This window comes from Myodes glareolus, chromosome 1, assembly GCF_982192425.1.
Source record: "Myodes glareolus chromosome 1, mMyoGla1.1, whole genome shotgun sequence".
Lineage (NCBI taxonomy): Eukaryota > Metazoa > Chordata > Mammalia > Rodentia > Cricetidae > Myodes > Myodes glareolus.
Window position 1 is genome coordinate 72087002 of NC_142026.1, and position 18731 is coordinate 72105732.

Sequence of the window (18731 nt, forward strand, 5' to 3'; positions counted from 1 at the left end):
GACGGACCGGAAGCGGAAATGACCCCACGCGCCCCGCCCTCTGCACCTCACCCGGCGGCCTCTACTTCCGCGACCAAACCCACTCTGGCATCATTTCCGGCGCACCGGACTGCGTCTGTGTCCCCACGTCACTTCCGCATCAACCCATTTAGCTGTGGAGACGCGCGAACCTTCCGTGCTATCACTTGAAGCCTATAGGATTGGCACTCGCAAGAGACCCTCAGGCCTGCCTCCCTCCCTCCCTGAGAGCCACCCTCCACAACCACGACCAAAGAGAAGAGTGGACACACTGGACACAGAAGGGGCTCCATAAAGTAAAATACAACAAAATGTTTAATGAGCAAATTCTTATTAGCAAATATGAAACTGCCACAGAGAGGAGGAGCGGGACAGAGATAACGGGTTGGGGGTCAGGAAAAGGCTAAAGAATCAACTAAAGAAACCAGGGTGGAGAACTGGAAGGACCAAAAGCCAGAGGACGGGTCCTGCAGAGGGAGAGGGCAGGGCACTGAGGGCCAGACAACAAAATTCAAAATAGTTTGGCCATAAAATATAAACACGCTATGTTCCTACCATGGGGAAAGGGCCGAGGAAAAGGGTGTAAGGGATAAGAAGAGGCTGTTTGAGACGGGGCTGTGGGGGTCCTACCCGCCCTGCTGTGCACACAGTCCCCATCCCAGCCCCTTCCCTCTGTGTCTGTTGTGTGGGTGCATGTGTCTATGTGGGCCTGTGTGCACTTGCCCAGTCCCCTTCCTGCCCTAGCCCCCCCACCCCCCACCCCCCATAATTGCTGCCATTCCAGTTGCTGCCGGCTGTCATTCGGCTGTCACTCCTCTGCCCATCATCTTCAGAGGGGAGAAAGGAGGGGGGGACAGGTGGGGGTGAAGTCCCCAGCCAGCCCTGCCCCCACCCTCCCCCGGCCACCTCTACCAGAAGTCCCGGCGGTGGTAAGAGTCAGGGTCACAGTATTTTGTGACCACCACTCTGTTGGCGAACTTGCGGCCGGTTAGGCCTTGCATGGCTTTCTGGCAGTCAAACACAGAGGTGAACTCCACAAAGATCTGTAGGAACAAGAGGCAGATCTGTGAACAAGACTGGCTCCCATCAACTAGTCAGCATATTTAAAATCCAGAATGAGCACAGGAAATGAGACCGTGCTCACCACAGACTGTGAAAAGACTCAGTTCAGTTTAAGGATGTTCATCCAAATATTCTCCAAAACCAAAGACATCAAAGAACAGAGACATCACAGGAATGGAGAACAGGCAGGCCTGAGTCACCTGAGTACAATGGGCAGGTGGCCAGAGGCAAGATCCCAGAGAAGAGTGGTCACTTCTCTATCAGGCATTCCACAGCCATGCTCTCCCCAAAGACAGTAAATAAAGAAAGGTCAGAAATTAGGATTCAAGCCACTGATCTGATGCTACCTGTTTACAGGAAATGAATACAGTGAAGTACTCTATAGCCCTACTTCAACAAACAATCAGCTTGACTTTAAAAGGAAGTGGGGTGGGGAGATAAAACTGATAGGACAAACTGTGGGGCCAAAAGCTTGCTATACATACAACTCGACCAATTTTGGAAGAGCCTAACTCCTCTCCTGAAAGTTGTCCCGTGTTTGCACAAATACAAAAATAAGTGAGTTAAAAATCTGTTTAAGGCTGAAGAGATGGTTCTTCATGAGGTCCTGAGTTCAATTCCCAGCAGCCACATAGTGGCTCACCAACCATCTATGAGATCTGATGTCCTCTTCTGATGTATAGGCAAACACGCAGACAGAATAATGTATATATAATAAATAAAAATAAATCTTTTTTAAAAATCTGTTTAAAAGAAGAAACAAACCGCAACCAAATTTGGGGTCTGGACCTTATTGAAAGAAGACATTCTAGAAACAGAACAAAACCTGAATAGATACTAAGAAATGAATGAAGATTGTTTTGCAGTAGTAACAGCATTCTTTGGGCTTTTTGAGACAGGTTCCCCTATAGCTTTAGATCCTGTCCTGGAACTAGCTCTTGTAGACCAGGTTGGCCTCAAACTCAAGAGATCCACCTGTTTCTGCCTCCTGCGTGCTGGGATTAAAGGCACGCACCACTACCACCCGGCGTGTTTGTTTTAAACTAAAGTTAGCTAGTTACAACACTGGTTCTCAACCAGGGACAGAACATGTCCCCACAAGGTAATAAGCAATGTCTGTTGTCACAAAGAGTGTGGCATCTACTGGTAGATGGCCAAACCCTAGAATACTTATCTATCCCAAAATGTCAATAATTGAAAAATACAGCTATATTTCTAAGATGAACTCTGAGACATGCTTTAAGTACTGATAAGCCAGGTGTAAGGATACACACCTGCAATTCCAGCACCAGGGAAGCTAAGGCAGGATCATAGGTCCAAGGCCACCCTGGGCTATACAAGACCCCATCTCAGAGCAGAAACAAAACCACTCCCAACAATATTGGTAACTTAGAGCTAGGTGATAAATACTATAAACATCCGCATGTTTCTCTGTGTAATAGTCCTAGATGTTCTGGAACTCGCACTGTAGCCCAGGCTGGCCTCAAACTCATAGATCCACCTGCCTCTGCCTACCGAGTGTTGGGATTAAAGGCATATGCCACCACCAAAAAGACCCATAAATAAAACAAAAATAAAATGGATATGGGTAATGTATGCTTCTAGTGCCAAAGCCTGAAGGTTCAAAGTCAGTCAGCCTAGGCAACATGGCAAAACCCTGTGTCAAATGAAGGAAAAAAAAAAAAAGACAGCTGCTCAAGAAGCCAGTCTTTTCATTCACTCTTTCTCCTGTATTGTACTCAATCCCCACTTAAGCCAGGCTTCCATAAGGTGCCAGACTATATCAGACCAATAGTTGCATCACATCAAATCACACAGAAGCAGGAAGGAGGCTTTTACAGTCTTCTTTTTGACTCCTGTACCCCCACTTCAACCCCACACATCTATCTCTGTTGAATTTCCAAGGTGCACTGGAAACTTGCTCAGCCTCCCCTTATGAATTCCCACACAAGAGTTTCTATCCGTCCTCATCCTCTTGCAGTTTCCTTCTATCCAGCTAACTGCTTCCTAACAGTCTCTATCAGGGTATCATCTAAGCAAACTCAAAGGTAGCTGGCCCAAAACTGGCTGTTGCCCTCCACCTCACCTGACACTCAGTTTCCTGGGCCTTTCTCCCTCTCCATCTCCACAAACCCATACCAATCATCAAGATATAGACAGTTAAAGGATCAAACCTCCCCAACTCATCCATTTCTCTCATCACCTATTACAGCCAACAACACACCACTTATGGACACCAACAATTTCAGAATGTCACTGGGCAATTTCACCACTTCAAGTTTATGGAAGATACAAACAACTAAGTATCAGTAAATGATACCACCTTACAGGACGATACTCAGTATGTCCTTGACTAAAACACATCACACTGTTTTAAAGGACCATACCTTTAAAGCAGACCACCATCTTTCTCTCAGGTTAATACAATAAATCCATCAATCACCTGACTCATGCCTCCCATACATTTATCAAGTTACCTGGCATCCTTCCCATTAGCTTTTCTCTCTCCTTAAAAGCCCTACTCTTCTAGGTTAAAGTCTGAGGCTTCTTCAGCAAGTTTATAAGGCTCCCCCTAGTCCTTCCTGCAAAGTTATGCTCCTTTCAACCACACCAAGGTTGAACATCCTGTCTCTCACTTATTCACACATCTGCCATACAGTAATCAGCTCTACAAAGACACAGCAAATCCCTACTTTAGTCTGGCAGTGGTGATGTGACCCTTTAATCCCAGCACTTGGGAGGCAGAGCCAAGTGGACTTTTGAGTTCAAGGCCAGCAGCGGTCTAGAAAGAGTTCCAGGACAGTTAAGGGTACATAGAAACCCTGTCTGGGGTGGGAGTTCCCCTACTTTGAATATACCCTACGAACCACCACATGCACAGCAATCATACCTGAGGTCTCTGCTTTCTGTCCCTCCACCTAGGACAGACTGCCTGGCAAGATAACTTCATCTCACTGAAACTTACACTACTGCCTACCTAAATCTAGAACCTAGATCTGTGGATGTGACTCAGTAGAAAAACATTTATTTGCCTAGCTAGTATGTGAGTGGTCCTGGACCCCATCTCTAGCACCAGAAAGAAAATAAAGGAAATCAGGCAACTTTAATTCCCACCCTTCCCGTTACTGCCTGGCAAAACAGTGTCCCCAGCTGTTTGTGGAAAAACAGAGTAAGAATGCTGTCAACCCTCAGTAGCACCTTCCAAAGCAGACGTGTAGAGCTTACATAAACTTAACACAGTGCACAAGCGGTAAGGCCTCTAAAATCAAGATTACATGCATGTGATGCCTAGCTGTGGCTTGTCACTTCTGTGCCACGTCCTATGAAGAGGTTCAGGAGCCAATGAAAATAACAGAGCAGCTTCAAGGAGTACCTGGTACATGAGACACATGACTGTATGTGGTGGTCCCTTTCTCTTCAGCTCACAGACAAAAGGAAAGTAAAGCTACTTGCAAAAGTATCCAACAAGGAACAGTAAAAATAGGTTTTGAACTAAGTTACATTAATATAGAGACCAAATTCTCGCCTACAGGCCACAAACTCCCAAAAGGCCTTGCACTCACTCTCCAGAGCCCCTGCATCACCCTTGGTCAGAGCTAGAAGGATGCTGAGGGATGCAGAGGGTGATAAGGGTGGCACACAAAACAAGGAGAGCACCCTGACCTTTCCACAGCCAGGCACCTCGACGCCATCCACGGGCCGGGGAATCTCAATGGACTTGACCAGCCCATACTTGCTGCACTCGTCTCGCACATCCTCTACAATCTCCTCGTACTCCTCATCGTCCAACAGCTCTTCAGGCAGCACCATGTTCATGAGGCATAGGACCTCAGTCGGGTGACCGCCCATCTGCACCTGAGAGCTCATCAGGCCGGGCACTTGAAGGGTTACAGGTGTCTGATTGATGGTACTCTGTGGGGTCAGGGAGAACAGAGATGTCACAAAATGGCTCAGACTAGCCTCCCTCCATTCAAGCCTGTGCCTCTCACACCAACTAAGGGGAACCATTCCTCTACTTAGACACTTATGAACTCATTGCCCAATTGCCCAAATCCCCTCCCATGAAAACTGGGGCAAAACTTAAGAAAACCTTCCCATCCAACCCTTCCCACCCCCAAGGTCCCTCTAGCCAATGGAAGATGACGTGCCGGGAGGCTCACCAGCGTGGCATTCTTGGCTCCCACACTCGCCCTCTGGACAAGCAGCTTCTTGTCCCCTAGCTGCATCCCATTCAGCCCCGCAATGGCCTATGATCAGAGGACGAAGGGTGGAAGGGGTGCGGGAGAGGCACAGGTCAGGAACCAGGGGACCCAGCACTTCCCCCAAAGAACCAGGCATTGGTGGGGAAAGAATGGAAGGCAAAGGGCATTTAGTTTGGAAAGAGGCAAAACCAAGGGAAAAGGAATGAGCCCCCACAAGGCCTTGCTTCAGGCTAACCACCTCCCACCTTAGCCCAAGGAGGAGACCTAGGCTTGGAAACAGTAAAGTTAAGAAGGGCAAATGGAGCAAACAGCTAGGCACCCAGAGCTCACCTGATCTGTGACGTTGATGTCCACGTACTCACAGAAGGCATAGCCCTTGGAGAGCCCTGTGGCACTATCCTTGACCAAGTTGAAGGCCTTCAGAGGCCCAAAGGATGTAAGCAATTCTTTCACCTGCAAGAGGCCAACAATCCATCAAGGTTTGGTCAGGCTGAGATGGGAGGCTAGCAAGGGGGCAGAGGACTTACCTGGTCATCATTCAGGTAGTTGGGCAAGCCCCCAATGAACAGTTTGTGGGCAGAGTCTGGAACTACAGTAGACACAACACCTAAAGACAAAATGTATAAAGACTTCAATTCCAGTACAGTCATTTCCCAACATGCAAGGAGAAAGCTGGAAGTGGTGACATACATGCTTGTCTGTCAGCACTTGGAAGGCTAAGGCAGGAAGCCGTCTCAAAAAAAATCTGAGTCCCTTTTCAAGTCCTATCCTACCTGAGATACCTAATAAATAAAGGTGGGAGGAAGCCACAGTATACACACTTTCCACACACACCCCTATATTCTGATAAACACATGAGCATAGAACAGCAACACCTGAACATGAAAGATCCCCTAAGATCTGACAAACACCCAGAAACATCTCATTCACTGCAGGGGTGGCCTGTTTCTGAGCTAGTCTAACAAGGAGCTGGAAGGCTGCTAAGAATCTCAGTGTTGGCTGCCACTTCAGTGGTGACTAGAGGGAGTTTTGTTTGCCTTCTCTACACAAATCTGGACCCATGTGGGTAAGTGTTGGCCAGACAGTTCTGTGTGACACCAATATTATCACTTAAGTCTCAGAGATATCATCTGGCCCAGCACCAATCCAGTCTGACTCCTCAGAGTTCAAACATCTCACTACGTAGTCTCCCTTTCCAGCTCGCCCCCATACTAAGTAGAGCGGTCCCTCCTAATCTACAAGAGCATCGGGTAAGATATTATAGGCATACCCTAGAACCTCAGCCACTGTGTCCTATCCATCCTCCAGGCTATCACTGGCCCTACTTTAACTCTTTAGCCCCAGAAAATTGCAGACATCAATCTAAATACTTCTAAACACCAGAGCCATACCCCAGTAGTAGAGTCATATAGACCACAAAAGACCTAGTTCAAGTGCACCGTGACAAGCAGAAGCATTGAGAACCAGGTCATATTCGGTGCTGCCATAAGCCAGGAACAACTACTTTAAAAATCTACCATCTGGGACTGGAGATGGGTCAACAGTTAAGAACGCTTGTTGTCCTTGAAATGGACCCAGGTTCAGCTCCCCAGTATCCACGTTATGGCTCACAATCATCCATAACTCCAGTTCCAGGGATCCAACTATCTCTTCTGACGTCCTTGGGCACCAGGCATGCATATGGTACAGACACATATGCAGGCAAAACCACTCATACACATAAAATGAAACTAGAAAAAAAAATCTACCTCAGTAGGTGTAAATATTCCCAGCTATAATACAAAAAGAGTGAAGTCTTAGAAGTACGAAAAGGTGACTTTCTAGCGCCCAACTCAACAGTGCCTTTCAAAGGCAGCTCGGGAGGCTTGGCTCCCCCCCACCAAGTAAAGAGTAAGGCAGGTTACAGCGGCAGCTGGACCAAGCCCAATCTGGTAATCACTGTGCCATATCTCAAAGGCAGCCCAAGGTAGGACCCAAAGAAGGTACCCTGTGTTCAATTCTACACCTACAAAAATAGGAAGAACACCACACTACACAGCACACATAGACAGCATTGTAAGTCACTTAACCCCTAATCCAAAGGACACAAGGTGCCAACACTGGTGACCGAGAAGAGCTTCACTTCTGTGGAAATAAAGCTCAGGCTTCCACTCCAGGTTATAGCAATCTAGTTACCAGTGCACACACTCTCACTAGGGAGGAAGTCAGCCTTCCAATTTACAAATTATTTTTTAACCAATGATCAAGATGTTTATTAGAGGGGGGCTAGAGAGATGGCTCAGTGGTTAAGAGCATTGTCTGCTCTACCAAAGGTCCTGAGTTCAATTCCCGGCAACCACATGGTGGCTCACAACCATCTGTAATGAGGTCTGGTGCCCTCTTCTGGCCTGCAGGCATACACACAGACAGAATATTGTATACACAATAAATAAATAAATAAATACTTTAAAAAAAAGATGTTTATTAGATTTCATCAAACATTTTCCTTTTGAGTCTATGTAGTAACATTTGTTCTCCTTTGAAGTTCAGAAGATAGAGGACATAAAGGCAGAACTCCACTTGCTGCTGCCTTCTCCAGAGTGGTAATGCTGTGCCAAATCACAGGCACAGCTAGCTGGAAAGCCAAGCCTCTTCAGGTAGGCGCATCCCAAAGAGAAAGACTCATCTTCCTATTGCTTAATCACTGAGGAAGAAGCTTGCCACTTAGCAGTATGACCCAAAGCAGCTGTGCCTGCATCTACATGTTTCAGCAGAAAGGTTAACATGGAGAAAACAGAAAAGCTGAGCAGAGACTCCAGGGCCAACCTGTGCAGCCCAGGATACCTATGAATTTTACAACCATGAACAAACAACAACAACAAAAAAAGCATAATTCCTGGCTTTCCTCCTCCACCTTCTTCAGACGATGCCATGTCAAACTATGATTAACACTTGACAGGGCAGGTGTTGTATGGCACATGCTTGTGATCCCAACACTGGAGGGCAAGGAGTCAATTTGGCAAACAAGTCTGGGATACCCAGTTAGCCCATATACAGAAAACTCTACAGCCAGGCCTCCTGGGACAAGACTATAATCCCAACTACACAGCAGGCTGATGCAGAAGGGCCGATAGTTCAAGCCCTCTCTGGGCAACTCAAAGACCCTGCCTCAAAATACAAGGAAAAGGTTGAGGATATCTCATCCAGTTGGCAGACTACTTACTTAACATATGCTGACAGAAGGCTAACAGAAGATCCAGAGACAGGCAGACCTGCATACTACACAGTAAAACCAGCAAGTGGATGCCTATGTAATTAAAGGCCAATCCAAAGAGTGAATTTGGTGGCAAGAGGCAGAAACAAGATGTTCTATAGCTTCATCTGAGAGATATGCCCACAGTCACTGAGAAAGCTGAACCTAGTGACACAGGCCTATCATCCCAATTACTCAGGAAGCTAGGGGTAGGAAGCTCCCAAACTCCAGGCCTGTCTAGGCAAACTTAGTGAGACCCTATCTTAAGAAAAAAGCTTAAAGGGGGTAAGGGATTCAGGTCAGAGAGAAAATGCTTTCCAATCAAGCACAAGACCTTGGGTTCAATTCCCAGGACCACAGTGAATCTTCAAGAAGTACACTGAGGAACATTAGTTAGTTTTAGAGTAGCAAGTCCCAGACTGACAGAACGTTTCCCTACCCTAAAGTGAAGGGGAGATTTGGCCTCAATGGGCATCCTCCAATTCTGAGCATCAAACAGCAAGACCCCACATTCTATAAGTTCCAATCAGTCTCAGTCCTGGGCATCACTTACTTAGCTAGAACCCCAACACTATAATTGATTCCTGCAGTCTAGCAGGGCAAATGGCCTACATATCTCTTCTTTTTTTAAAAAAAAAAAAAGATTTATTTGTTTATTATGTATACAACATTCTGCCTCCATGTATGCCTGCAGGCCAGAAGAGGGTGCCAGATCTCATTACAGATGGTTGTGAGCCACCATGTGGTTGCTGGGAATTGAACTCAGGACCAACAGTCAGTGCTCTTATCCTCTGAGCCATTTCTCCAGCCCTACATATCTCTTCTTATATCCCATCTAGTCTGCCAAATGCTAGCTCAGCAAACTACAGCCTGCAGGATGACATAGACGCAGAGCCTTTTAAACTCTAAAAGATTAATGTAGAACGTTCAAAATCTATTTTTTCAGTGACCTACTTTTCTATGACCCTATCTGTAGGTTTCAAACTAAAGATCTATTGTGACCTACTATCAGAGGTGATAGTAAATTCAACTACAGGAAACAGCCCAGAGCACATGCCAGACAGACATGGAGTCAGTGAGCACTGACATGCTAGGTCCACACACCAGGACTTGAGCACTGGCATGCTAGGTCCACACACCAGGACTGTGCAGAGGTCTGTTAATATATACCTGTAGATAGAGACTTACACACCAAGCCCTGAAATTCCAGGACCAAAGGCAGGAACAGACTGCAAGCCCCACACATTATAACACCTCTGGTCTGTACCTGGCTGATATTTACAAGCTATGCATTCTCAGATCACAGCTCATCACCTCAGAGGTCCAGGCTAAGCTGGAGAAATACCCATAGGGTCCAAAGCACACACAACGATCTCCTAAGCAACTCTAGCTAGGCTAAAGAGAGGAATCTGAGTTCAGGGAATAGTGAGTCCACCCCACCACCACCAACAAACTCCCACTCACCAGGCACATAAACAGAGGGGTTCTCTGACATGCCAGGCAGTGGCTGGTAGTCATGAGGCCTTCGAATCTTCAATGACTGGCCCTGGAAGATGATGCCATCAAAGGCCATGGCCTGGGTCGTTTCATCCACTGAGCGGAACTGAAGGAAAAAGAACGGTAGAATTAAGGGGTAGGCAGGGACTAGATTAAACCGCTCCCCAACCCCCAATACCGTGACTTTCCTCCCACTTGTATAAACAAGTATCATGTACCAAACCCTGGACTGGCCAATGGAAGAACAGCCACAAGATTGTCCCTAGAAGTTCATACTCTAGAAAGCAAATATCCTGGCACCCAACACATATGAAAGCAAGCACACAATCATTAGCTCTGACAGACAACGCTGGAAAGAGACCAACTGCTAAAGAAGTCAGCGCTGGGACATTAGGTCAACTAAGTCAGTGGCAGTGACAGCCCAGGCTTTCTGATGAAATGATTTAAGCTGAAGTCTCCAACAGTTCAAATAAAGCAGATTCTGATGGGCAAGTGCACTGAGGAGAAGCACTCAAACACCTCAGCAAACTAGATCACTTCAGCACATCCACTGTTTCCTGGGTATGGCCCAAAAGTTGAAAGCTAGGTCTTTAGAGACAATAAAAGAGTAACTGCTTTGAAAGGAGACTTATAAACATCTGGAGTGAACTGCTTCAACTTATGCCCCAAACAGAATAAGACAGATTGTGTGTTCTGCAATGTCAGTGTAGCCTAAGCAGAGTGAACTGGGCCAGAATAGCCTGCAGAAACCAACCAACCAAGCAGAACCCAAAAAGGCCTCCCAGGCAAGAGAGAACATAGGAAGGTGTGCTGCAGGATGGGGACTGCAGAGCTGCTACAGCAACCAAATGCAAACTGGATGCAGAGAGAGCAGCCAGCGTGGACAGTACAGACAAGCCCCACTATCCCTTACTCCATCACTGGAAAGCTCACCTCCAAAAAGGCAAAATTCTTGTCTTGATTTATCTGCACAGCCAGGACTGGGTTGCCAGGGGCCTGAGTCAATCCCCCCAAGCGCATCTGGGCGTTGAAGAAGTCCATCATAGCTTCCTGCAGAGGGAATAGGAGACAGGGGAGGGCGGGGAGGGAGGTGGAGAGAGGAGGGGAAGGGTGAGAGAGGGAGACACAGAGGGGTTTGGGGGTAAGGGGAGAGGGTTGAGGGGAGGGAGAAGGGGGAGGGAAAGGGACAGTGGAATATGGGTCAGGGGTATAGAGGTCAATAGTAGGAACAAACGCAGGAGGAAAATGAGAAAACAGAGAGGAAGCAATACCAAGGACAGGAGACAGAAGCAAACAGGCCAGACAGGACAGGCATGAGTGGGTAAGCCATGGAGTTCAAAAAATTAGGAGGAAAGTTATTTAAGAAAAGATGGAAAGAACACATGACAGCAAGAGAAAGAAATACATGAGGATGACACAAGGAAGAAACACCAGGTGCAGACAAGGCGGGGGAAGGCAGGAGAGCCAACAGGCAGGAAGAGAAAGACAGACAAGCACATGGACAGAAAGGGAGCCCAGAGAAAGGCAGAGCAAGGAGTAGAGTGCAGGGCAGGGAGGAATGGAGGAGCAGGGGAGGGAGGGGTAGGGCGGGAGGGGAGGAGAAAAGAGTGATGTGGAGGGATCTGGCCCTGGAGTCCGGGGGCTGGTTTATCAAATGTAGCAAAGTGCAGGTTGAGAAAGTCAGAATGGACCTTACTTGCCTTCGACGATGGTAGCAAACTTTTTGTTGCTACGAGGGATCTCAGCCCCACAATATTTCACTTTAAAGAGAAATGGAAACAACTCTTTGATCTCGGGATTCTCAGGGGTGCCACGGGAAGGGGTGGGGGAGAGGGATGGGGGAGAGGAGCGGTGGGGAAGGTGGGGGAGGTCAGGGCTATCAAAAATAAAAGAACAGCGACCATGGGAGGGATGTGGGGGGAAAGGATGTGGATAGACGGCAGAAAAGGAGAGCATGTCAGAAAAACTGCAGGGACGTGCGTCTGTGTGTATGTGTGTCGAGTCTCCCTCTCTGTCTCTCTCCAACACGTAGGTATAATATGTAGGTAGGTACGTTATGTGTGTGTTTGATCCCTGGGTTGTGGGAGGAGGTTGGGGAAAGGGAGACGGGAGAGGGGGAAGAGGAGGGAGGGAGGGGCCACCCCCAGCCCGGCCCCTGGCTGGCTCAACTCCATCCGTCCGTCTGGGAGGGGGCCGGGGGGTCTTGCAGGAACAGAGTCTGACCCGTGCAGGTTGGGGAAAGGGAATGGAGGGAGGGTGGAACAGGGTAGGGGAACAGGGGAGAGGGCAGGGGCAGGAGGAGGGCAGTACCTCAGTGATGCCAAATGGGATGTTGCCCACGTAGAGGCGTCTGGCCTGTCTGGTCATCTGGCTCCCAACAACAGGCACAGGCGTTGGGGTCACAGCCAGACCATCAGGAGTCATAGTGGGGAGAAGGGCAGTGGCTGGAATCTGACCCGCAGCTTCAGGATGGGTGTAAACAGTAAAACCCTATTAGAGCGGCCCTAAAACCAGGATCATTCAGCATACACTGACCCCACATACCCACTCTCTAACCCACTTCATTTAGAAGCTCTTCAATCAGTCAGCCCAACTCAGCAGCAAGGCCCAAGCTAAGAAGTCTAGTTTCCTAGAGGCCTGGTTGGTAAAGAAGACTTAATTCCCTCTTCCATCATGGCTACCCTGAACAGGTAAGTGCCAGAAGCCCTCGAGTAAGGTCCTTTAGTCTCACCAATGCACACACACAACCTGTGGAAGAGATGTCCCAATTTTAACCTCTACAACAGCCCATGGAGGAGAATGGGGAACCTACCTTGCATGGCCTTATACTGCATGGGGGTGATGTGCTCAAAGCCAGGTGGTGGCACGTCCCAGTATTTACGCACCTTCTTCTTCTTCTCATGGCGGGGGGAACGACTGGGGAAGGGGGAAGGGAAAGTGGGGCAGGGTAACCTCAGTCTGACCAACACCAGGTCTGCAAGACCCTGCTAGGAGCACCCCCCCCCAACCCTCCACACCCTCCCACACAAGCTCCACTCTCTCCAAGAGGGAGAGCTGGGCCTGGACCTAGGGAGGGACACTGGCAGATGAGACTCTTCCCCAGTGCTCGGGCCAGGGTGGGGATGCAAGGCAGGCAAGATGCACAGGTGAGGAAGGAGAAGGGAGTGGACATGGGGTAGAAGGGGCAGGAAGAGAAGCTCACATCAATCCACCGTGCTCCTCTTTAGCGCCTCTGGTCAAAGGTTTGCTGGGGGGTGGGAGGGAAAGGTATGGGGAGGAGTGACTGGGGACCTTTGTCTTCCCCACAAAATACACCCCGCCCAAGGTCACTGAACCCCAGGACTGAGGCAGGACCGAGGAGAGCAAGTAGCATGCAGGTCCCCTCGGCCCTGCCAACCACCCCCCAATCCTACTACTCCCAGGAAAGAGGAAGGAGAAGCAACAGGAAGTGACGAGGCCATTCTATGGAGAAACTAAGATGAGACTCTTTAGATATCCCACACTTCCTTACCTAAGAGGAACACAGAGAATGAGGGGAACCCGGAAGGCAAGATGAGACTGAATAACTAGACCAACAACCCTGAGCTGGAAATTAAAGCCCAGGCTTCAGATATTGCCCTACTCCAGAACTCCTAGGAAGTGGAGGAAACAGGACAAGTGCTCTCCAAGACGGCCCCAAATAGAACCATAGCAAGAAAATACAACTGTACCCTCAAAGACAGGGACAGCCTTGGGGAGAGGGAGAGAGAGGGAGAAAGAGGGGGAGAGAGAGAGAGAGAGAGAGATCCCAAAACTATTCCCTGTCCCCAGGAACTATTGGCCCCAGCAACCCACTGGTACTGCCAAAAGAGAAACTGGGGAGAAAAAAACAGAAATAGAAAAAACCAAGTTCAAGGCAGACCAAACAGCACCCATACAGAGAACAGTCATGCAGACCCAGGCTCTGATAGGAGCCCAGCCAGAGTTCCCAAAGTTCTAGTACCTTCGCCTTCGTCTGTCTCGGGAGGCACTGCGCTGGTCTCGGTTACGCCGATCTCGGCTCCGACTCCTGCGCTTCCGGTCCCGGCTTCTAGAGCGGCTGTGGCTGCGCTTCCGATGGCGATTTTCCTTGTCCCTTTCTGGACAAGTGTAAGAAGAGATGGGATGAATGGGAAGAACGTGCAGGCCCAGCCCACCCTGCGTGCTGGTGACTATGCCAGGACCCAGGGAGCCCCCGCCCCCAGGGAAAGGATTTAATGGAGGGAGACAACAGGTTTCCTGGGTCCACACCTGAGTCCCAAAGGACTCTGAAGGGACCAAAGGGACAGAGCCTGGAAATGCCCCAGGGGTGTAAGATACCTGAAGATGCTCAAGAGGAGCTGAGGAGCCAGAGAAGACAGAGGAGGCTGGCTCCTGGTCCCCCTCGAGGGTTGAGGGGCCTGACCCCAGGGTCGTCCCTGAGAGGGGCAGGGCTAGAGGCTGGGGAATCAAGAGACCCATTGATGTTTTCCTGAAGAAACTCAGCAACCCCTCAGGAAAATTCTCTGCAACCAGCTGGCACCCACAGTCCCACCATGAGGCCCAAGGGTCAGGCGCCAGGCAGAATCTAGTAACCCTAAGAAGTGAGGAAACTCAACTCCATCCCTTCCCAACCAGATGAATAATGCAAGAGTAAGCACCCTCTCTCTGAAGAGGGCCTTCTTTCTGAATGTACAGAAAGTAAGGAAAAGATGCCCTCCAGTACTTCAACTGGTGGTCCAGAGCAGCCTCATCCAAACTTGAAGCCCAAACCACCAGACCCTCCCTGCTTCACTCCCTCTAAGCCAAAGGAAAGATAGGCTAGATAGAATAATAAAGACTTGTTTCTTCCCTAATATCGATTCTGTTTCCTTAGCCTCTTTGTCTCAGAGACCTTGGATATTAACAGAACACAGCTTTGCAAGAAAAACTACAGAACCTTAGAGGGCAAAGGCAGGCAGATGGATCTCTACAACTTCGAGGTCAGCCTGATAAAGAGTTCCAGACCTACTGGACCTACAAAAGCACTACTATATAGCCCCAATTCTAGAGACTGGCCCCTCAAGGTAGAAGCTAGACAATCACCTCAATGTATTTCCTAAATTTCAAGGTACCACTGATTTCTCAACCATCAAGCCTACACACCCACTCATACAAACACACACAGAGCCAGGAGTAATGAGGCACATTTATATTTCCAGCATGTGGAAGGCTGAGACGGGAAGAGAAAAAGAATTGGAGGCTAGTAAGTTAAAGGAGACCCTGTCTCAAAAGCAAACATACTTGAAAACTGGAACAGGTGTATCCTAAAAGTACTGACTTCTAGCAGTAGGAAAAAGCAATGAAAAGGACATCAAAGTACATTTTTAACTCACCACACATTTGCATTATGTATTTTTCTGATGCAATAAACAGGAAAATTTGAAATCTATTTTAACTCCATAGCTACTAATACTGAGGAAAGCACCCAGGAAAGAAAACATAACCAATCTTGAGATGCTTCTAACAGAATCTACAGAAGAATAGCTTTATTTGCATTTAATTATCACTATTGCTTTGGAAAAACTATGTGAGAATGAAACTGAGGCATAAGAACTTGACGACTTGCTCAAAGCCCAACAGCTAGGAAACTGTGAAGCCCAAACTCAATTGTAATGCCAGTAAATTAGGCACCAGGCTGTATTCTTGAGGACCAGGCAGAAACGAGAGTTCTCCAGAATCTGGGTACAACTACCAATGACAAAGGATTTTATTATTTGCATACACACATGCAAAGACTAAAACAACAATAAAGAATTAGAGGCCCCGGGGTCTTTAATCCCAGCACGTGGGAGGCAGAGGCAGGCTGATCTCTGTGAGTTCTGAGGCCAGAGCTAGTGCCACCAGGACAGGCTCCAAAACTACACAGAGAAACCCTGCCTGGGGGAAAAAAAAAAAAACAAAACAAACAAACAAAGAATTAGACAGAGGCAAGTAATGTGGAATATTGGGACAGGCATGGCACCAGGCAGCTCTGGCTCCACACCTAAAAGTGGGGCCACTTATAAATCCCCAATGTCACTGGGCAATGGTGGTATATGCCTTTAATCCCAACACTCAGGAGGCAGAGACAGGCAGATCTCTGTGAGTTTGAGGCCAGCCTGGTCTACAAGAGCTAGTTCCAGGACAGGCCCCAAAGCTACAAAGAAATCCCGTCTCAAAAAGCCAATAAATCCCAACTATCTTTCCTGCTACTAAGCCTCAAACACAGGAACTCCAGAGAGGAAGTAGTGGCAGCATTGGGTACCTGGGACAGGGAAACTGGACTTAGGGAACTGGAAAGGGGCTGAGGTTGAAGAACATAGGAAGGCTAGGAAAGAGACAATACACACAAGCAGGGTGACAAGGTGGTAGAACTTTCTTCCAGCATTCCAGAAAGGCAAGAACCTTCCACATAATGAAGCTGGACAGCTAAGAAAATGGAACTTCATTTGCTACAGTTGTCTTATGTACACAGCTCCACCAACCAACCCTTAAATGCCTGTTCTTAGGCCCTGTTTCCAACACCAACAAGGACATTCTGGAACTACAACCCATCTACCACAGCCTCTAAGGCCAGCTAAAGCAACTCCACTCGGAGCACAGTGGAACTGGCTTTGCAATCAGAGCTCTAAATAAAAGTAGGAACTATCTTTAACATCCAGGTTTCCCTTCCTTGAATGAAGGTCACATCTACAGCACTTAGGTCTCAAGAGGTCTTACAGGAGTAACAACGGGTGTCCACTTTCCCCACCATTCTCCCTCCTACACCAGCCTACCTTTCTTCACAATAGCAAAGATAGCTAATTAAACACTTAAGTGTAAGCATAAGCCAAGTCACATACTACATATACACATTGCTCATTTCATCTCAGCTCCAGCTTTCGACTAAATAATGCCTAGAGTTTTCTTTTTTAAGAGGAAAAAAACTTTATGAGCCTCAATTTCCTGCCCAATCAACAACAAATTATTTTGTCCTCAGAAGTCTGTTACAAATGACTCACTTAGGAAACTATTGAGAGCTAGACGGCAATAGAGCACAGCACAGTGAGTGGATCTCTGAGTTCGCGGTCAGCCTCGCCTACTGAACTGAGAGAGTTCAAGGACAGTTAGGACTACTCAGAGAAGCCCTGCCTCGAGAGAGAGAATTTGTTCTTACCAAATTGGCTTGCCTTTACACTTGGTAAATTCGGAGTTTAATTACAACTGTAACCAATGTGTACCACCATTACTAATCTCAAAACCCAGTAAGCATACAGTGATCACAGACAGGTGAGATACAAAGGTATTAGAACATCATCCTACCAACAGCAATGCAGGTATTTGAACTCAGGTACACTCCTAAGCAGTACACTTACTCAAAGAAAACACACCATGGCACTCAGGAAAATTACTTCCTCCACATGCACTGTTTCAGGTACTCTCCTCCCAATTCTAGCTTCAATCCAAAGACTTCTGAATGTCTCATCCAACCAGGAACACAAGACAGCTTAAGCCCCGATCCGCAAGAAACTTAAGCCCTTCTTCAGTCTCAAACCAAAATGGAAAAAGGTTGTAGGTATGTCTTCCAATTCAACTCTTTGCTCGGAATCCCTAAACTCATCAGCATCGACATAGCCTGCCTTTCTTTCTGGTCCAAATCCCTAGTATAGGACCCTACCTTTGAGTACCTGCCTTCACTAACACATTAAGGCCATTGGGCCAGCTCCCTCTTTCCCATTGTGTTGACTATTTTATCCTCACAGTGAGACTGGGTCCAAGTGCACGAGTTTGGAATTATACAGGACTTTGGGTTTGTCTAAAATCAGGGATATGGAAAACACAGAAATTGTCGGCCGCCAAAAACCCCAAGGCACACATGATTTATGTGTATAAGGGGCACAAAGAATGCAAAGGCTTCCCCCTTTGGCGGGCAAACAGGTGTAGGACACATTTATACCTAAAGGGCCATGTAGCGGATGGGACAGAAATACTCTGGAGGAAGGGTTCTGGAGACATCGAAAAAATATGAACAGGCACGTAACCTGCAAGCACCGGGAGATTGCAGCGCCAGTCCACGTGAAGGAAAGGAGGGGGGATTCACCACCGCCATTTTGGAAACAAAGGGGGCGTGGAGAAAGGAAAAGTACGCCCGACCGGAAGCGGAAGTGCAAAGGTAGCAAGAGGAAAAAGACTGGATTAGGAGACCAAATTTTATCTCTTTCTCAAATGAGAGAGAAAAATTTAAAAATAAAAAAGCCTCACGTAGAGTAATCCGGCGCGCTCTCAACGCGCCAACGCGACGCAACGCGCCTCCTCAGCCGGGACCACGTGGGCGCGGGATACTGCTGCGCGCACGCGCCCTAAGCCGCGCCCGCGGCCCCTTCACTCAGCTCGGAGAAGGGGAGGTCACGTGAGCGAGGCGCGCGCGGCACGGACGGGGTGGGGGGGTGTTGGAGAATCATGCGGCCCCAGGGAGGGAACAAGAGGGGGAAATGGTGAGGGGCACGGAACGAAGCAAGACGCCACCCCACAGCCCCGGGGCCCTCACCTTGTTTATTCTCGTTGAGCTGCCGCTCGAACTCGTCGAAGTCCGACATGCTTACGCGGCCGCGTAGGGCCCTGTGCAGCTCTCGCCTCGCCTTGCCGCCCGCCCGCTCCGGCTACTTCCGCCGCTGGCTTCGGCTACTTCCGGCCCCCGCCGGCACTCAATCGTCTACCTAATC

The 18731-nt window shown here is 48.3% G+C and overlaps 1 protein-coding gene across 5 annotated transcripts; it reads right to left on the reverse strand.

Annotated features, from left to right (window-relative positions):
• Positions 1–315: 315 nt before the first annotated feature.
• Positions 316–18714, reverse strand: U2af2 (U2 small nuclear RNA auxiliary factor 2). Of its 5 annotated transcripts, none has more exons than XM_048426882.3 (12): positions 18557–18714; positions 13994–14129; positions 13214–13258; positions 12824–12927; positions 12322–12473; positions 10945–11061; positions 9979–10117; positions 5810–5889; positions 5613–5735; positions 5241–5327; positions 4744–4992; positions 316–1061 (listed from the first exon to the last, which is right to left on the reverse strand). In XM_048426882.3, the coding sequence occupies exons 1-12, from the start codon at positions 18603–18605 to the stop codon at positions 927–929; spliced, it is 1416 nt and encodes a 471-aa protein (XP_048282839.1). In that variant the 5' UTR covers positions 18606–18714; the 3' UTR covers positions 316–926. The 5 variants fall into 5 exon arrangements, with proteins under 5 accessions (XP_048282839.1, XP_048282838.1, XP_048282841.1 ...); XM_048426881.3 differs by having other exon boundaries at positions 5229–5327; XM_048426884.3 differs by lacking the exon at positions 13214–13258.
• Positions 18715–18731: the final 17 nt, after the last annotated feature.